General features: G+C 45.1%; 1 protein-coding gene across 2 annotated transcripts in view; it reads left to right on the top strand.

Annotated features, from left to right (window-relative positions):
- LOC124721818 (lipoma-preferred partner homolog) overlaps positions 1-17647 on the top strand; it is a 94205-nt gene that overhangs the window by 24408 nt on the left and 52150 nt on the right. For both annotated transcript variants that reach the window (XM_047246939.1, XM_047246938.1), the window contains exon 4: positions 1029-1169. In XM_047246939.1, the coding sequence (XP_047102895.1) occupies positions 1029-1169 (141 nt within the window). The remainder of the gene's footprint in view (positions 1-1028; positions 1170-17647) is intronic.

The raw sequence follows: 17647 nt of genomic DNA, 5'->3' as shown, positions 1-17647 counted from the left end.
TAGAAATGTGAAATTATGCACTTCACAAAATGAAGGAAAAAGCCTATTATCCTATGACCGTAATGACAGTGAGTCACAATTGGAATCGTCATGCTCATACAAATATTTCTGTGTAACTCATTGTTGGGGCATGAAATGGACTGATCACATAGGCTCAGTTGTGGATAAAGCAGGTAGCAGAGTTTGGTTTGTTGGTGGAGAGCTAAGGAAATGCAGTTAGTCTATGAAGAAGGTTGCTTACAGATCATTCGTGCAAGCTATCCTAGAGAATAGCTCAAGTATGTTGGGACCCCTACTATATAGGACTGCGTGTATTGCATGTATACGGAGGAGGACAGCACAAATGGTCACAGGTTTGTTCAACCCACAGGGGAGTGTCACAGTGATGTTGAAAGAACTGAAATGACAGACTCTTGAAGATAGATGTAAACTATTCCAAGAAATCCTGTTTACAAGGTTTCAAGGACCAGCTGTAAATGATGAATGTAGGAATCTACTACCACCCTCCATGTATTGCTCCAATAGAGATCAAGAGGACAAGATTAGATTAATTATAGCACACACACAGAGGAATTTGAACAGTCATTAGCCCCATGTTCCGTACATGAATGGAACAGAAAAAAACCTAATAACTGGTAATGTGGGATGTATGGTGTGCCATGCACCTTACAGTAGTTCAGACTATGAGTGTATATGTAGGTGGGGACTATGGATGTATATGTAGGTGAATGTAACAAGACTTCCACAGTTTAGGCAAATAACTATCTACTATTGTAATACAGCTCAGCCATAAGGCCTGTTGAATTAGTACACAGAATGTTATTAGGCTTGATCTACCTTTCACCTCCCATTGTTGCATACACCTACAGAAATAATGAGCTTAGAGTATATGCACAATTACGTGCACACTTGTTTAATTGAATTTGTGAAGTTAATTTATTCATTTCCTAGTCAATGTTATTATCTTCAGGAATGTTCTATACTAATCATTGTTTGAAATATAATTTTCATATTGGTATCTTTTTCAGCACAATCTCCAACATACTCCAATATACTACCGCAACATGCAGAAAAAGAAGCACAAGTTATATACAGTAATATAGACCACAGTCGGAAAGATCAGAATACATATTCAAACATTCCTGCATTTACTCAACCCAACAGCAATGGTAAGAGTCTCTCTCTCTCTCTCTCTCTCTCTCTCTCTCTCTCTCTCTCTCTCTCTCTGTTTGGTAGTGGGGGGAGGATGCATGAGTTACCTTCGATTTAGGCCAGGAAGGTTACGGGAGCAAAGTACAGGGTTATTACAAATGATTGAAGCGATTTCATGGCTCTACAATAACTTCATTATTTGAGATATTTTCACAATGCTTTGCACACACATACAAAAACTCAAAAAGTTTTTTTAGGCATTCACAAATGTTCGATATGTGCCCCTTTAGTGATTCGGCAGACATCAAGCCGATAATCAAGTTCCTCCCACACTCGGCGCAGCATGTCCCCATCAATCAGTTCGTAAGCATCGTTGATGGGAGCTCGCAGTTCTGGCACGTTTCTTGGTAGAGGAGGTTTAAACACTGAATCTTTCACATAACCCCACAGAAAGAAATTGCATGGGGTTAAGTCGGGAGAGCGTGGAGGCCATGACATGAATTGCTGATCATGATCTCCACCACGACCGATCCATCGGTTTTCCAATCTCCTGTTTAAGAAATGCCGAACATCATGATGGAAGTGCGGTGGAGCACCATCCTGTTGGAAGATGAAGTCGGCGCTGTCGGTCTCCAGTTGTGGCATGAGCCAATTTTCCAGCATGTCCAGATACACGTGTCCTGTAACGTTTTTTTTCACAGAAGGAAAAGGGTCCGTAAACATTAAACCGTGAGATTGCACAAAACACGTTAACTTTTGGTGAACTGCGAATTTGCTGCACAAATGCGTGAGGATTCTCTACCGCCCAGATTCGCACATTGTGTCTGTTCACTTTACCATTAAGAAAAAATGTTGCTTCATCACTGAAAACAAGTTTCGCACTGAACGCATCCTCTTCCATGAGCTGTTGCAACCGCGCCGAAAATTCAAAGCGTTTGACTTTGTCATCGGGTGTCAGGGCTTGTAGCAATGTAAACGGTGAGGCTTCTGCTTTAGCCTTTTCCGTAAGAATTTCCAAACCGTCGGCTGTGGTACGTTTAGCTCCCTGCTTGCTGTATTCGTCGACTTCCGCGGGCTACGCGTGAAACTTGCCCACACGTGTTCAACCGTTTCTTCGCTCACTGCAGGCCGACCTGTTCATTTCCCCTTACAGAGGCATCCAGAAGCTTCAAACTGTGCGTACCATCGCTGAATTGAGTTAGCAGTTGGTGGATCTTTGTTGAACTTCGTCCTGAAGTGTCGTTGCACTGTTATGACTGACTGATGTGAGTGCATTTCAAGCACAACATACGCTTTCTGGGCTCCTGTCGCCATTTTGTCTCACTACGCTCTCGAGCGCTCTGGCAGCAGAAACCTGAAGTGCGGCTTCAGCCGAACAAAACTTTGAGTTTTTCTACGTATCTGTAGTGTCTCGTGACCATATGTCAATGAATGGAGCTACAGTGAATTTATGAAATCGCTTCAATCATTTGTAATAGCCCTGTATGTGCTGTAAGGATAGCTCCCATCTGCGCAGCTCAGGAAAGCTGGTGGTGGCGGCGGCGGGGGGTGGGGGGGGGGTGGTGGTGGTGGTGGTGGTGGTGGTGGTGGTGGTGGTGGTGGTGGTGAGGAGACAGATAGCACGGGTTGTGAAGCAGTCATTGAAATCTCGCACATTGACATTGTGCTCTGCTATTGTGCCACTGAGTTATCCACTTGGGTTTGCAACAGTATGACAGTGGCCATTCATTCTAATTGACAGTTGGTTGGTTGTACTAATGTAAAATGCAGTGCAGTGATTGCAGTAGTGCTGGTGTATAACATGGCTACTTTGACAGGCAGCCTGGCCTCTGACGAGGTATGATAAGCCTGTGACGGGACTGAAGTAGGTGGTGCCTACTCCAGTCCCATCACAAGCTTATTCTACCTCATCAGAGGCAGGGCCACTTGTCAAAGCAGCCATGTTATATACCATCTCTGCTGCAGCCACTGCACAGTGCTTTACATTTTTATGGTAACCAAGCAGCTGTCAACTAGAATGAATGGACACTACCAAACTGTTGCCAAAAACAAAGTGGACCACCCAGTGGCACAACATGCAGCAGAGCACAACATGTAAGATTTCAATGGGAGCTGCACAGATGGGAGCTGTCTTTACAGCACATTCTTCACTCACGTAACCTTCCTGGCCTAAATCTAAGGTAACTCATACCCCTCCCACTCCACCCCCAACTGATTGTGCTTGTGTGTGTGTGTGTGTGTGTGTGTGTGTGTGTGCGCGCGCGCATGTGCTTGCATGCGTGCGTGTGTGTGCGTGTCACTTTCCATGCAAATTTACAAGTATGTCACTTTTCATGTGTGGCAGTCGAAAACTAAATGACTAATGGCCATATGTTCCCACAAAGCTATATATTTATACATGTTGACCTTTACATATTACAGATTGTCTCCTATTATGATTTATCAAGAATTGAATTTTATGAATTTGGCCTGGCTCTTTATCTTTGTAATTAAATGCCCTACATAGAAGAATTACATTTTACATTAATTTCCCGTGTCTAGAACATTGAATACACAAATTGGGAAATAATGAATATCCTTCATTGCTGAGAAGAATTATACTGAGCAGGTGTCTTGTGCATATATCCCTGTTTTGGTCTCTGTTTTGTAGCCTGCACATTGACGCTTACACTGCATAGGGTAACAAGAATATTTCTCAATCCTGTCCCACTTAGTCCGCTACATTCAGTCTCTCTGTCCATCCTTCAAAAGCTCTTACAGAAACATTTCTTGTTTAATTTGGAATCTTGATGCATTCATCACCCCATTTTTACAGAAACTCTGTGTCTATACAAAATGTTCATCCATTGAATCAGTTCTATAGAAAGGATGTTCAGAAACTTCAAAGACCACAACAACTAAATATTGAATAAAATGTTTTAACTGGTGTACTGTTTTAAGCATCTTTCTGACTTGCAACACTTTTTCCATGTAATTGTTTTTCTTGCGTCAAGTAATAAATTTTTCACCATTGTTTATACAGTGGAAAAAAGCAGCATTCTCTTCTTTAATGTGGTATTAGCAAACTGTAGCAGACGAACTCTGGTCTTAATTCATTAAATGCCCTTCACACAAAGTTTCTTATGTTCCTAAGAAGTACCTTCAGAGTATTTCTACCAAATATATAAATCTACGTGCAAAGTCCCTTTTTCAACCATTGACTTTACAATTGTGTCATACAGTTGTCATTTCTTAACACCTGTCTCGTATTCTCATCTCTGTCAAATAGCAAAGTTTAATAATGGATCTTATTCACATTGGGTTAAGCAATTGTTTATATATTTTAGATTCTTGGGAGCATTGTTTATTAAACCAATGGTTCACAAAGTTTTTAATCAGCAACCCCATTTTATGCAAGAGCATTTTTTCGTAACCTCCAGCTTACTTATATAAATGTAATTAGTGCCAACTGCGTACAGAAGCACCTGTTTCTTTCTTTTCTTTTTTTCGATGCATGAACAGTATCCCAAAGACACTCCTTGTTGAAGCCCTGATGGAGTAAATTTTTATAAACAAACAATATTGGAGAATTGATTCTTCAGTTGCTCCCAGCATATTTGTTGATCAAAAAGCTCATGGGTATACTGCTGGTTCATAGTATCTAATGGGCACAATATTTTGGTGATCAGACATCTCGCCATCATCAGATGTGCTGACGAACTGAGCTGCTCAGGGCGCACATTTGACCAATATCCCCTGCCCCACAAGCTACTCTCTCTGCAGTCCACAGCCATGTATCGTAAGTCACGGACACACTAGAATTAGTGTCTGTGATAGCGTTGATATAATTTCTCTGTCCGCCGTGGCCACCAGATCGATTTGTTTGCTTCTTAGTTAAACTCTGTACTGGTTCCCATGCCTTGGTAAGATTATAGACACAATCTTGCTTGATGAGATCATCCCTGGTGCAAATTTCTATGGCCTCTCTAAAGACACTGTCCCTTTATTTGGATGTCTGTGCCAGGATCCTGGTATGTTTGTACTCCATCGTGCTATTCTCAGACAAACAGTGCTCTGCAATTACTGACTTGTTGAGATAAATCAGTTGACTGTGCCTCTAGTATTCTTGGAACGATCTTTGACGGTGCACACTGTCTGTCCAGTATATGTAAAAGACAGATTTTACTCAATGCTTCTTCGGTATGAATCCAATTTTTTCCAATAGTGTGCCACTGTTCAGTATAAAAGCAGTGGCTACCTCTTCTTCCGTGACCTCTTTCGTTTGCACAGGTTGCCCTGTTGTGGTGGGGCAGGAAGTGTGCCTAACTTGCCGTTCTGGGTACCCGTTTTTTTTTTTTTTTTTTTTAGTATAGTTCTTAGGTGTTCCAGCTCCTGTGGCAGACTTTTTGCATGCAAAATTATATGCACTCTGTGTTCTAGTGTTTTTAGTACCCCACTCCTTAGCAAAGGACAATGGCAGGTGTCTGCATGCAAATACAGGTCATTGTCTGCTTTCTTCCAATACACACCGTGGCCCAGAGTGCCATCAACTCTCTTGTTGACCGTGATGTCGGGAATGGTAATATTCCTTCTGTTTTGGTCTACATAGTGAATTTGATGTTGGGATGTACTAGTTCAGATGTGCAACGAGGTCAAGAAGTGTGCCCCTTCCATGGAGCCAGGTGATGAACGTGTCATCCAAATAACGGAGAGGGGGGGGGGGCGGGAGTTTCCACTTCGATGATGTCAGGGCTCCTTCCTCTAAGTTCTCCATACACAAATTTGTGGCCACAGGCGAGAGCGGGCTGCCATTGTGACTCCTTTCATTTTTTCATAGTATTCTCCATTAAACAGAAAATACATGGAGGTCAGGACATGCCTGAAAAGCTCAGTGGTCTTCTCATCAAATTTCTGATCAAAAAGCTCTAGAGACTCACAGAGGCACTCAGGTGAATAACGAAACCCTGACGTTGTCGAGGCATTTTGCAAAATCTACAGAATTGCAGATATGATGAGTGCATTCACCCACATAGGGCCAGCCTTGCTGTGGTATGTGAAAGAGTGCACTTTATCCATTGGAGCCTTGAGTACAACTCCCACAAACTAAATAAATAGACTACATTTACATCTACATCCACATTTATACTCCGCAGGCCACCCAACGGTGTGTGGCGGAGGGCACTTTACGTGCCACTGTCATTACCTCCCTTTCCTGTTCCAGTCGCGTATGGTTCACGGGAAGAACGACTGCCGGAAAGCCTCCGTGCACGCTTGAATCTCTCTAATTTTACATTCGTGATCTCCTCAGGAGGTATAAGTAGGGGGAAGCAATATATTCGATACCTCATCCAGAAATGCACCCTCTCGAAACCTGGACAGCAAGCTACACCGTGATGCAGAGTGCGTCTCTTGCAGAGTCTGCCACTAAAGTTCGCTAAACATCTCCGTAACGCTATAAGGCTTACCAAATAACCCTGTGACGAAACGCGCCGCTCTTCTTCGGATCTTCTCTATCTCCTCTGTCAACCTGACCTGGTACGGATCCCACACTGATGAACCCTTTGTTGATGGACTAAATTTCTAAGGACTCTCCCAATGAATCTAAACCTGGCACCTGCTTTACCAACAATTAATTTTATATGATCATTCCACTTCTGATTGTTCTGTACACATACTCCCAGGTATTTTACAGAAGTAACTGCTACCAGTGTTTGTTCCGCTATCATTTAATCATACAATAAAGGATCCTTCTTTCTATGTATTCACAATACATTACATTTGTCTATGTTAAGGGTCAGTTGCCACTCCCTGCACCAGGTGCCTATCCGCTGCAGATCTTCCTGCATTTCGCTGCAATTTTCTAATGCTGCAACTTCTCTGTATACTACAGCATCATCCGCGAAAAGCCGCATGGAACTTCCGACACTATCTACTAGGTCACTTATATATATTGTGAAAAGCAATGGTCCCATAACACTCCCCTGTGGCACGCCAGAGGTTACTTTAACATCTGTAGACGTCTCTCCGTTGAGAACAACATGCTGTGTTCTGTTTGCTAAAAACTCTTCAATCCAGCCACACAGCTCTTTTTATATTCTGTAGGCTCTTACTTTATCAGGCGACAGTGTGGAACTGTATCAAACGCCTTCTGGAAGTCAAGGAAAATGGTATCTACCTGGGAGCCTGCATGTAATATTTTCTGGGTCTCATGAACAAATAAAGCAAGTTGGGTCTCACACGATCGCTGTTTCCGGAATCCATGTTGATTCCTACAGAGTAGATTCTGGGTTTCCAGAAATGACGTGATACGCGAGCAAAAAACGTGTTTTAAAATTCTACAACAGATCGATGTCAGTGATATAGGTCTATAGTTTTGCGCATCTGCTCGACAGCCCTTCTTGAAAACTGGAACTACCTGTGCTCTTTTCCAATCATTTGGAACCTTCCGTTCGTCTAGAGACTTGTGATACACGGCTGTTAGAAGGGGGGCAAGTTCTTTCGCGTACTCTGTGTAGAATCGAATTGGTATCCCGTCAGGTCCAGTGGACTTACCTCTCTTGCGTGATTTCAGTTGCTTTTCTATTCCTTGGACACTTATTTTGATGTTGGCCATTTTTTTCATTCGTGCGAGGTTTAGAGAAGGAACTGCAGTGCGGTCTTCCTCTGTGAAACACCTTGGAAAAAGGTGTTTAGTATTTCAGCTTTACGCATGCCATCCTCTGTTTCAATGCCATTATCATCCTAGAGTGTCTGGATATGCTGTTTTGATCCACTTATTGATTTAATGTAAGACTAGAACTTCCTAGGATTTTCTGTCAAGTCGGTACATAGAATTTTACTTTCGAGTTCACTGAATGCTTCACACATAGTCCTCCTTATGCTAACTTTGACATTGTTTAGCTTCTGTTTGTCTGAGAGGTTTAGCTTGCGTTTAAACTTGCAGTGAAGCTATCTTTGCTTTCGCAGTAGTTTCCTAACTTTGTTGTTGAACCATGGTGGGTTTTTCCTGGCCCTCACAGTTTCACTCGGCACGTACCTGTCTAAAACACATTTTACGATTGCCTTGAACTTTTTCCATAAACACTCAACATTGTCAGTGTCGGAACAGAAATTTTCGTTTTGATCTTTTAGGTAGTCTGAAATCTGCCTCCTATTACTCTTGCTAAACAGATATACCTTTCTCCCTTTTTATATTCTTATTTACTTCCATATTCAGGAATGCTGCAATGACCTTATGATCACTGATTCCCTGTTCTGCACTTACAGAGGCGAAAAGTTCGGGTCTGTTTGTTATCAGTAGGTCCAAGATGTTATCTCCATGAATTGGTTCTCTGTTTAATTGCTCGAGGTAATTTTCGGATAGTGCACTCAGTATAATGTCACTCGATGCTCTATCCCTACCACCCGTCCTAAACATCTGAGTGTCCCATTCTATATCTGGTAAATTGAAATCTCCACCTAAGACTATAACATGCTGCGGAAATTTATGTGAAATGTATTCCATATTTTCTCTCAGTTGTTCTGCCACTAATGCTGCTGAGTCGGGAGGTTGGTAAAAAGAGCCAATTATTATCCTAGCTCAGTTGTTGAGTATAACCTCCACCCATAATAATTCACAGGAACTATCCACTTCTAATTCTCTACATGATAAACTACTACTAACAGTGACAAACATGCCACCACTGGTTGCATGCAATCTATCCTTTCTAAACACCGTCTGTGCCTTTGGAAAAATTTCGGCAGAATTTATCTTTGGTTTCAGCCAGCTTTCCGTACCTATAAAAATTTCAGCTTCGGTGCTTTCTATCAGCGCTTGAAGTTCCGGTACTTTAACAATGCAGCTTCGACAGTTTACAATTACAATACCGATCACTGATTGGTCCCCACATGTTTGTCCCGCACCTTTTGAGGCATTTGCGCTTTCCGTACTTGCCCGAGGCCATAAACCTAAAAAACCACCCAGTCCACGCCACACAACCCATGCTACCTGTGTAGCTGCCTGTTGTGTGTAGTCGACTCCTGGCCTATCCAGCAGAAACCGAAACCCCACCACCCTATGGCGCAAGTCGAGGAATCTGTAGCCAATCATTTTAATTTCTTGACCTGGGATTGGATTGATGATGATACCTGGATGGCAGTTGATTCTGCCCATAGGAAGGCCATGGGACTTCAAATATCAAAATCCTCACATGTCTCTGACAAACCATCACTGGAGGCCCAATGCAAGATGGTCATTAATCTGACTGATGTGGAGCAGAGTGATGATGCTGTTTCAGTTCTGAAGAAGCAACTTAACTTTGCTCCCACGCCAAAATTCATACCAGTCACAGACATCATCATCGCACTTGAACAAGTTGTGCCACGACTACTGCCTAAAGCAGCTGAAGGAGTATGTTGTGAAACCTGCCATGCACTGATGAGAACCAAGTTCAACGTTGCCAGCAGAGGGAGGGCATCTATTCAAGACCTGAGTGAGTGCCCTGAGATTGTTGTCTTACCTGCGGACAAAGACAATGCTAATGTTGTTCTTTCCCACAAGGATAACATTGAGAAGATGCAGAGCCTGCTTGATGACAACCACAAAGAAGGTGCTATTCTCAAGCACATGGATTTACCAGAGGGGTCACCAAGAAACTGTTACCTCAAGGACCTGTACTGCCAAGACTTTATTGACTCAGTAAAAGTTCACAAAGATGGTGTTGTGACGTAACAAGACTGTTACGCCACTTGAAGTAGCCGGTAGGATAGGCACGCGTACACACACGCCGACGGGCGTCAAGTCTGGAACAGGCTACGTAATTAATGCTATGAAGAAAAGTACGTAGCTGGATTAATACTTATCTTTAATCAATCATTGTGGTACGTCGCTCTTGACGATACACAGGAGACTTTAATTACAATCACTGTAAGGCTAATGGCGCCTTGCTAGTTCGTAGCCATTAACTTAGCTGAAGGCTATTCTGTCTCTCGGCTAATGAGAGAGAAAGGCTTCGTACATCTAGTCGCTAGCTAGGTCGTCCGTACAACTGGGACGAGTGCTCTATCGTATATTGAGACCTGCCTTGTGGTGGCGCTAGGTCTGCGATCACACAGTGGCGACACGCGGGTCCGACATGTACTAAATGGACCGCGGCCGATTTAAACTACCACCTAGCAAGTGTGGTGTCTGGCGGTGACACCACAGATGGAATGGCTTTGCACGCCATTGTGAGCAACGTTAGGGCACCTACATATTTGCGGGCAAAATACCTAACAGAAATACTAAGCCATTATGTGGGTTAAAGCTGTCGTCATATCTGCAATGCTGTAGATTTTGTAAAATGCCTTGACAGCTTCAGGGTGAAGGACTCATATATCCTGGGGAGTTCTGATGTTTTCTTATTATTCACCAGGGTACCTCTACGAGAGTCGCTAGAGCTCATGGGTCAGAAATTTGACGAGAAAACCACTGGATTTTTCAGGCAGATGCTGACCTCCACATATTTGCTGTTTAATGAAGAATACTATGAACAAACAGGAAGAGTCACAATGGGCAGCTCACAGTCACATGTGGTCACTAATTTGTATATGGAGAACTTCAAGGAGGAAATGCTAGCCTCATCTATATGGAAACACAAGTGTTTTTTCCATTACGTGGATGACAAGTTCATTGCCTGGCCCCATGGAAGGTGCAAACTCCTTGACTTCCTTAGCATATGAACTCCATATATCCCAACATCAAATTCACTATGTACACTGAAGCAGAAGGAAGATTACCACTCCTAGACATCATGGTCAAGAAAAGACCTAATGGCACTCTGGGCCATGGTTTGTATTGGGAAAAAAACACACAGTGGCCTGTATTTGCATGCAGACACCTGCCATCACCCCTTGCAGAGGAATGGGCAGAGTGCACATCATTTCAGATGCAGAGAGTCTGCAACAGGATACAGGAGCCAGAATGCCTCAGTAATGTATCCCCCCCCCCCAAAAAAAAAGTGGGTGGGGGGTAACCAGACTGACAGATTAGGCATTCTCTCCACCCTATCACAACAGTACAACATATGCAGACAGAAGAAATTGTAGAGGAAGAGGCAGTCACAGCCTTTATACCGTACATAGGCACACTATTGGGAAAAACTGGATGCATATTGAAGAAGCATCAAGTAAAAACTGTTTTTGGCCCACCCAATAAAACATGAGTATTATTGGGAAGTGTCAAAGATGATATGTTTGTGAAAGGCCAGTGTATACCAGATTCCATGTGAATGTGGGAAGATGCATATTAGACATATAGTGCGTGTCATTGAAGATTGTTGCTGAGAATACCCAAGACTCGCTCGACGGATGTCTCCCAACAAGTCAGCTGTTGTAGAGCACTGTTTGTCTGAGAATCATCCGATGGAGTAAAAATGTACTTTGCCCTCCCCCGGGGGACTCGTCACTCTTTGGCGGGTTTGTGTTTGGCTACCACAGGGCCCCAGCCTTTACAGCACTTTTTCCCTTCTGTGCTGCATGTCTATCCTCTTGCTATTCCTTTTCCCTTCCCTTGGGGAACATGTCTGGGGTATTATTGGGAATGTTCTGCATTCTGTCGCTGACTTGCGAACAGTCTCAACTTTCTTTTTAGCTCCCATTTCCTTTCTTTGTTTTCCTTCTCCTCTCGTTCCTCAGCTTCGGTGTTTGAGGATCCCCTTTTTTTCTTCTTCCTCCCTGTGTGCTTCTGAAACAGGCCCAATTGTCTCGCACATAAAAGGTGACTTGATGACGCATAATTCCCAGCCCCGGGTCGACAGGTAGGGTTCGCACGTACCCCCTGGTACAGGCCAGGCCCAGGGAGAGGTGATTGCTTGAGCTGTAACTTACCCAGATTGCCCATTGGTCCCTCCGTCAGGTGTTCGGGAGGTGTGACCTGAGGTGTGAACAGTCACCAAGGGGGGTGCTCCACTATGTGAAGGGGTCCCCCAGTTGGAAGGAGTGCACCATCAGAGACGCTGGCAATCATGGGGGATTTCCTTGCGATGAGTCACTCATCCTCTCCATCGACGTAAACGTAATGAGGCTACTAGTACGAAGACCCTTCCCATTGTACCACGGTTCCTTGTGGTATCCCATACTGAAGATGTTCAGCCCGTCGCCACCGTCAATCTATTTATTATTCAGAAAGGTGTTGATGCCATTGCTGGCCCTGTGAAATCCTGCTCTTGTGTATGTAATGGCACTTTGCTTTTGGAGACGGCTTCTGATTCTCAAGCACAAATACTTGCTGCCTTGCTTTTCCACAGCTACCTTGTTCGTGTCGAGTCACATAGAACTTTGAATTCTTCCCGCGGTGTAATTTAGATGAGGCTGCTCGACAATCTAACCGAGGCCAAAATACAATCTTACGTCTCTGATCAGGATGTCATTGCCGTCCATCTAGTAATGAAAAAAGTAGATTACTCCTTGGTGCCCACCCACACTCTTCCTCAGCTTAGATAGGGTGGTGCTGCCATCCAAGATTAAAGCAGGCTATGAAATCATCACCGTCTGGCCGTACATTCCAAATCAGATGTGCTGCTTACAGTGTCATCGGTTTAATCACACTAGAACATCTTGTCGACACCCAGCCAAATGCATAACCTGTGGCAGCGATGCACACAGGCGCAAATGTCTGCCTCCTCCTCCCCATTGTATCAATTGCAATGGTGGCCATGCCACCTCCTGGGATTGTCCCTTGTATCTAGATGAGCGGGCTGTTCAAGAGATCTGGGTAAAGGAAAAAGTGCCTTATCCAGTAGCTCGCAAATTACTGACTAGTCGCAAACCATGTGTTCTCCCATCTGGCACTTATACTTCGGTTCTTGTTACCCCTCACTCCATGAAGGACATAGCTATGCAGACATGTGACCTCAGATTTGGCTCCGAGGTTGTGAAGTCGCCCGGCATCACCGTCCCCTCGTCCCACTGTGCAACACTTGTCAAACTCTCGCCTAAAGGGGCGAAGCTACCCAGTACACAAGTGGAAGGCAGGAAAGGACTGAAGGAGTACTCCTGAGAAGACTTCCTCTGTCCCTCCAACCAAACAACACCCAAGTCTTCCTCTAATCAGAATGGCTTGAAGAAGTCTGCTAAGGACAAACGGTCTTCTCGTTCACCAACTCGAAGATCCTGCTCGACAGTGTCGCCACGTGGTCACTTAGATCGGCTAGCCTCTGTCTCGCCAGTGCACACAACCAACCATTCTTGCAGCATTGGACTCCACCGACTGACCACATAAGCATGCTGATGCTTCTGTGGACCCCATGGAGCAGGATCCTCCTACTTCTGTGCCCTGTAGTAGCGACTCTTCATTGGCAGTCCCTCGGTGGCCACCGAGTTGACATCCCTACATCACTACCTCCTCGTGACTGTCCTACAATGAAACGTTTGCGGCCTTTTGTCCCACAAAGAGGATTTACAGCTGCTTCTAGATTCACAGCGTTCCCTTGTACTCTGCCTTCAGCAAACGAAATTGCGCTCTCAAGACCATTTTGAGCTTCCACATTACTTACCAATTCATTTTGACCATCCCTGTGGAGGTCGGCATCCCATTTCATGGGGGCGTTGTGCTGCTTATACGGGATGACCTTCATAGTCAACCCATCTCCCTGACTACCCATCTTCAAGCTGTTGCTGTTCACCTCTTCGTTCCCCGCCTGGTTTTTCCCTCTGTACCATTTATGTACCTCCGTCCTTCGATGTCACCAGGGCAGACTTCCTTCAGCTTATTGGGCAGCTACCTCCACTGTTTTTGCTACTAGGTGATTTTAATGCGCATCATCCCCTTTGGGGTTCTCCCGGGACCTGCCAGAGAGGTGCCCTCTTGGCTGACAGTCTTAACCAAGTCAACCTATTCTGCCTTAACACTGGTGCACCCACTTCCCTTTCTGACTCCTTGCACACCTATTCCCATTTGGACCTCTCCTTTTGCACTGCCCAGCTTCCTCATTGTCTTGAGTGGTCCGTTCTTCCTGACGCCTACTTGAGACCATTTCCTGTGTGCACTCTGTCTGCTGACTCCTACCCCATCCACATGCATGCCCAAATGGCAGCTTACTAAGGCTGACTGGCAGCTTTACTCCTCCATGGCGATCTTCACAGAACAAGATTTCCTCATTTGTGATCATGAGGTGGACTATCTCGCCAACATTGTCCTTACTGCTGCAGAACGTTCCATTCCTCACACTACCTCTTTACCACATCATCTCCCAGTCCCGTGGTGGACTGAGGCATACTGAGATGGAGTCTGTGCACGGAGACGTGCTTTCCACGTTTCTAACAGTCATCCTATGATGGCAAACTGCATTCACTATAAACACATGTGCAAAGTGTCGCATTCTTTGGGATAGCAAAAGAGCTAGCTGGCTTTCATTCACTAGTTCATGTACCAGTTGAACCCCCTTCCTCTGTTGTGTGGGCCAACCTCAGATGGCTCTATGGGACCGAGATCTGCTCCCCAACTTCCAGCCTGACAGTAGCAGGCCCTGTTGCTATCTCCAACACCTTGGTCCGTCATTTTGCAGACATTTAGAGTTCTTCCCACTATCGCTTTGCCTTCCTCCATCGGAACCATTTGGAGGCAGCTCTGGCTATACCCTTCTCTTCTCTGAATCGTGAGTGTTACAATGCCGCCTTTATTATGAGGGAGCTAGAGCATGCTCTCAGTTCATCCCGATCCTCTGCCCCAGGACCAGATGCCATCCACATTCAGATGTTGCAGCACTTTTCTATTGTGGACAAGCACTTTCTGCTTAACACATACAACTGCATTTGGGCTGAGGGCACATTTCCCGGACGTAGGTGTGAAGCCACTGTCATACCCTTACCTAAGCCCAGTAAGGACAAAAACCTTCCTTCTAGCTACCGCCCCATCTCTCTTACGAGCTGCGTTTGCAAGGTGATGGAACCTATGATTCATGCCCGGCAGGTGTGGTGGCTCGAATCTTGCCATTTACTCACGACTGCACAGTGTGGATTTAGAGTGTGGCATTCTGCAGTTGACCATCTCGTTACTTTGTCCACCCATGTCATGAATGGTCTCCTGTGGAAAACCCAGACTGTGGCAGTGTTTCTCAATTTGGATAAGGCCTAAGACACCTGCTGGAGAACTGGTGTCCTCCTTACTCTTTACACATGGGGCTTCCGTGGCCGCCTGCCCTGTTTCCTTTAGGAATTTGTAAAAGACCAAGTTTTCAAGGTGTGTGTGTGTGTGTGTGTGTGTGTGTGTGTGTGTGTGTGTGTGTGTGTGTGTGTGTGCGTGTGTGTGTGCGTGTGTGTGTGTGTGTGTGTGTGTGGGTTCTGCCTTGTCGGACACCTTTATTCATTAAAATGGTGTGCCTCAGGGAACCATCCTGAGTATCATCCTCTTTGCTATCACCATTAACCCTATAATGGCCTGTCTCCCACCGGGCATCTCCAGCTCCCTTTTTGGTGATGATTTTGCCGTCTATTGCAATTCTTCACGGACCTGTCTCACTAAGTGGCATCTTCAGTGCTGTCTTGATCGTCTTCACTCCTGGAGCATCGCCAGTGGCTTCCGCTTTTCCACTGACAAAACCCTCTGTATGAATTTCTGGCAGCACACATGTTTTCTCCCACCATCTCTACATCTTGGGCTTGTTGCTCTTCCATTCATTGGCAGTATGAAATTCCTGGGGCTCATCCTAGATAGGAAACTCTCTTGGTCCTCCCATGTTTATTACTTGGCATCTCGCTGTACGCAGTCCCTCAATGTCCTGTGTGTCCTCAATGGTACTTCTTGGGAGTGCCGATTGTATCACCCTCCTCTGTTTATACCAGTCCCTTGTCCGTTCGAAACTTAACTATGGGTGCTTTGTTTATGCATTTGCACACCCATCCCTTTTACGCCATCCCAAAACTCTCCATCATCATTGCATCCATTTGGCCCTGAGCAGCTTCTACACTAGCCCGGTTGAGAATCTGTATGCTGAAGCTGCTGAACTGCCACTGCCCTACCGCTGTGACTTTCTCCTCAGCAGGTATGCATGCCGTTTGTTCTGCCATGCGTGGCCACCCCTCCTATGCCTCCTTCTTTGATGATTCGTTAGATCATCAGTATGGGGCTCATCCCTCCTCTGTGTTACCTCCTGGAGTCCGCTTCTGCCACTTGCTATGGTGGCTTAACTTCACACTACCTGCAACTTTCCCCGTGGGTGTGAACCCTTCATCACCTTGGCTTCGTGATGTGGCCCATCTTAACCTTGGCCTTCATTTGCTTCCTAAGAACACTACTCCATCCTTGGTCTATCGCCTTCAGTTTCACGACCTTCACGTGGAACTTAGCCCTAGAACCTTTGTATACACTGATGGCTCTCGGACTGACCGTGGGGTTGGGTGTGCCTTCGTCATTGGCACCTATGTCTTTGGATATTGGCTTCCGGCCCACTCCTCAGTATTCACAGCTGAGCTTTTTGCCTTGTATCAGGCTAAGGAGTACATCCAGCAACACAGCCTTCCCAAGTGTGTCCTCTGCTCAGACTCACTCAGTGCCCTCCAAAGTCTATGTGCACTGTACACTGCTCATCCCTTAGTGCAGCGGGTCCAGGGAAAATGTCAGTTGCTAACTCTTGGTGGAGCCAATGTGATGTTTCTGTGGGTCCCTGGTCATGTCAGTCTGCCATGAAACGATGCTGCTGACGCTGCTGCCAATGCTGCAGTCCTAGTACCTCAGCTCGCTAGTTCCTATATTCCCTCCGATGATTTCTGTGTTGCCGTCTGTCGGGAGGTGGTGTCCCATTGTCATCGTCAGTGGTCGTCCCTTTACAGGAATAAACTCTGGCTTATTAAGCATCTCCCAGCAGCTTGGGCGACCTCCTCTCAGCCCTCCTGTCATTTTAACTAGGCTGCGTATTGGGCACTGCCTTTTTAGCCATCGTCATTTGGTCAGTGACATGGCCCCACCACTTTGTACTCATTGTGCCCAAATTTTAACTGTCCGCCACTACCTGCTGGAATGCCCTTTTTTTACCAATTTACGTTCAATTTTGGGTTTGCCATCTGAATTATCAGCTGTTTTAGCGAATGACACACGGGTTGTCACCCGCGTTTTACTTTTTATCCACCAAAGCAATATGGCAAAGGCCATTTAATTTTTAGTTTTGGATCTCAATTTTTGTGTGCTGTTTCTTTTAGCCCTTTTTCCACATGCCTCGTTTAGCTGTCTCCTATTCTGTCCATTGGGACTGACATATAGTCATTTCCCTCATCTCTGTGTTTGTGTTCTATAGTTTTGACTTGGGTGCATATGACCTCAGTTGTTTTTTGCACCCTAAAACAAAACAAAAGAAATGTACTATGATCTTGCATACAGATCCAAATACTGGGACTGTGTCGTCAGAGAGACTGTACAAATTCACACCAGGGATGATCTTATCAATTGAGATTGCAGGTATAATCTTAGCAAGGCTTAGGAACAAGCACTGATTTTAATTAAGACGATTCTCAGCAAGCAAAATGATCTTGCGACCAGAGCGGACAGAGAACTTACATCAACACT

Source organism: Schistocerca piceifrons, chromosome X (genome assembly GCF_021461385.2).
Source record: "Schistocerca piceifrons isolate TAMUIC-IGC-003096 chromosome X, iqSchPice1.1, whole genome shotgun sequence".
Taxonomy (NCBI): Eukaryota; Metazoa; Arthropoda; class Insecta; order Orthoptera; family Acrididae; genus Schistocerca; species Schistocerca piceifrons.
The sequence above is the reverse complement of the archived record's forward strand: the minus strand, read 5'-3'. Positions and strand labels throughout refer to the sequence as shown.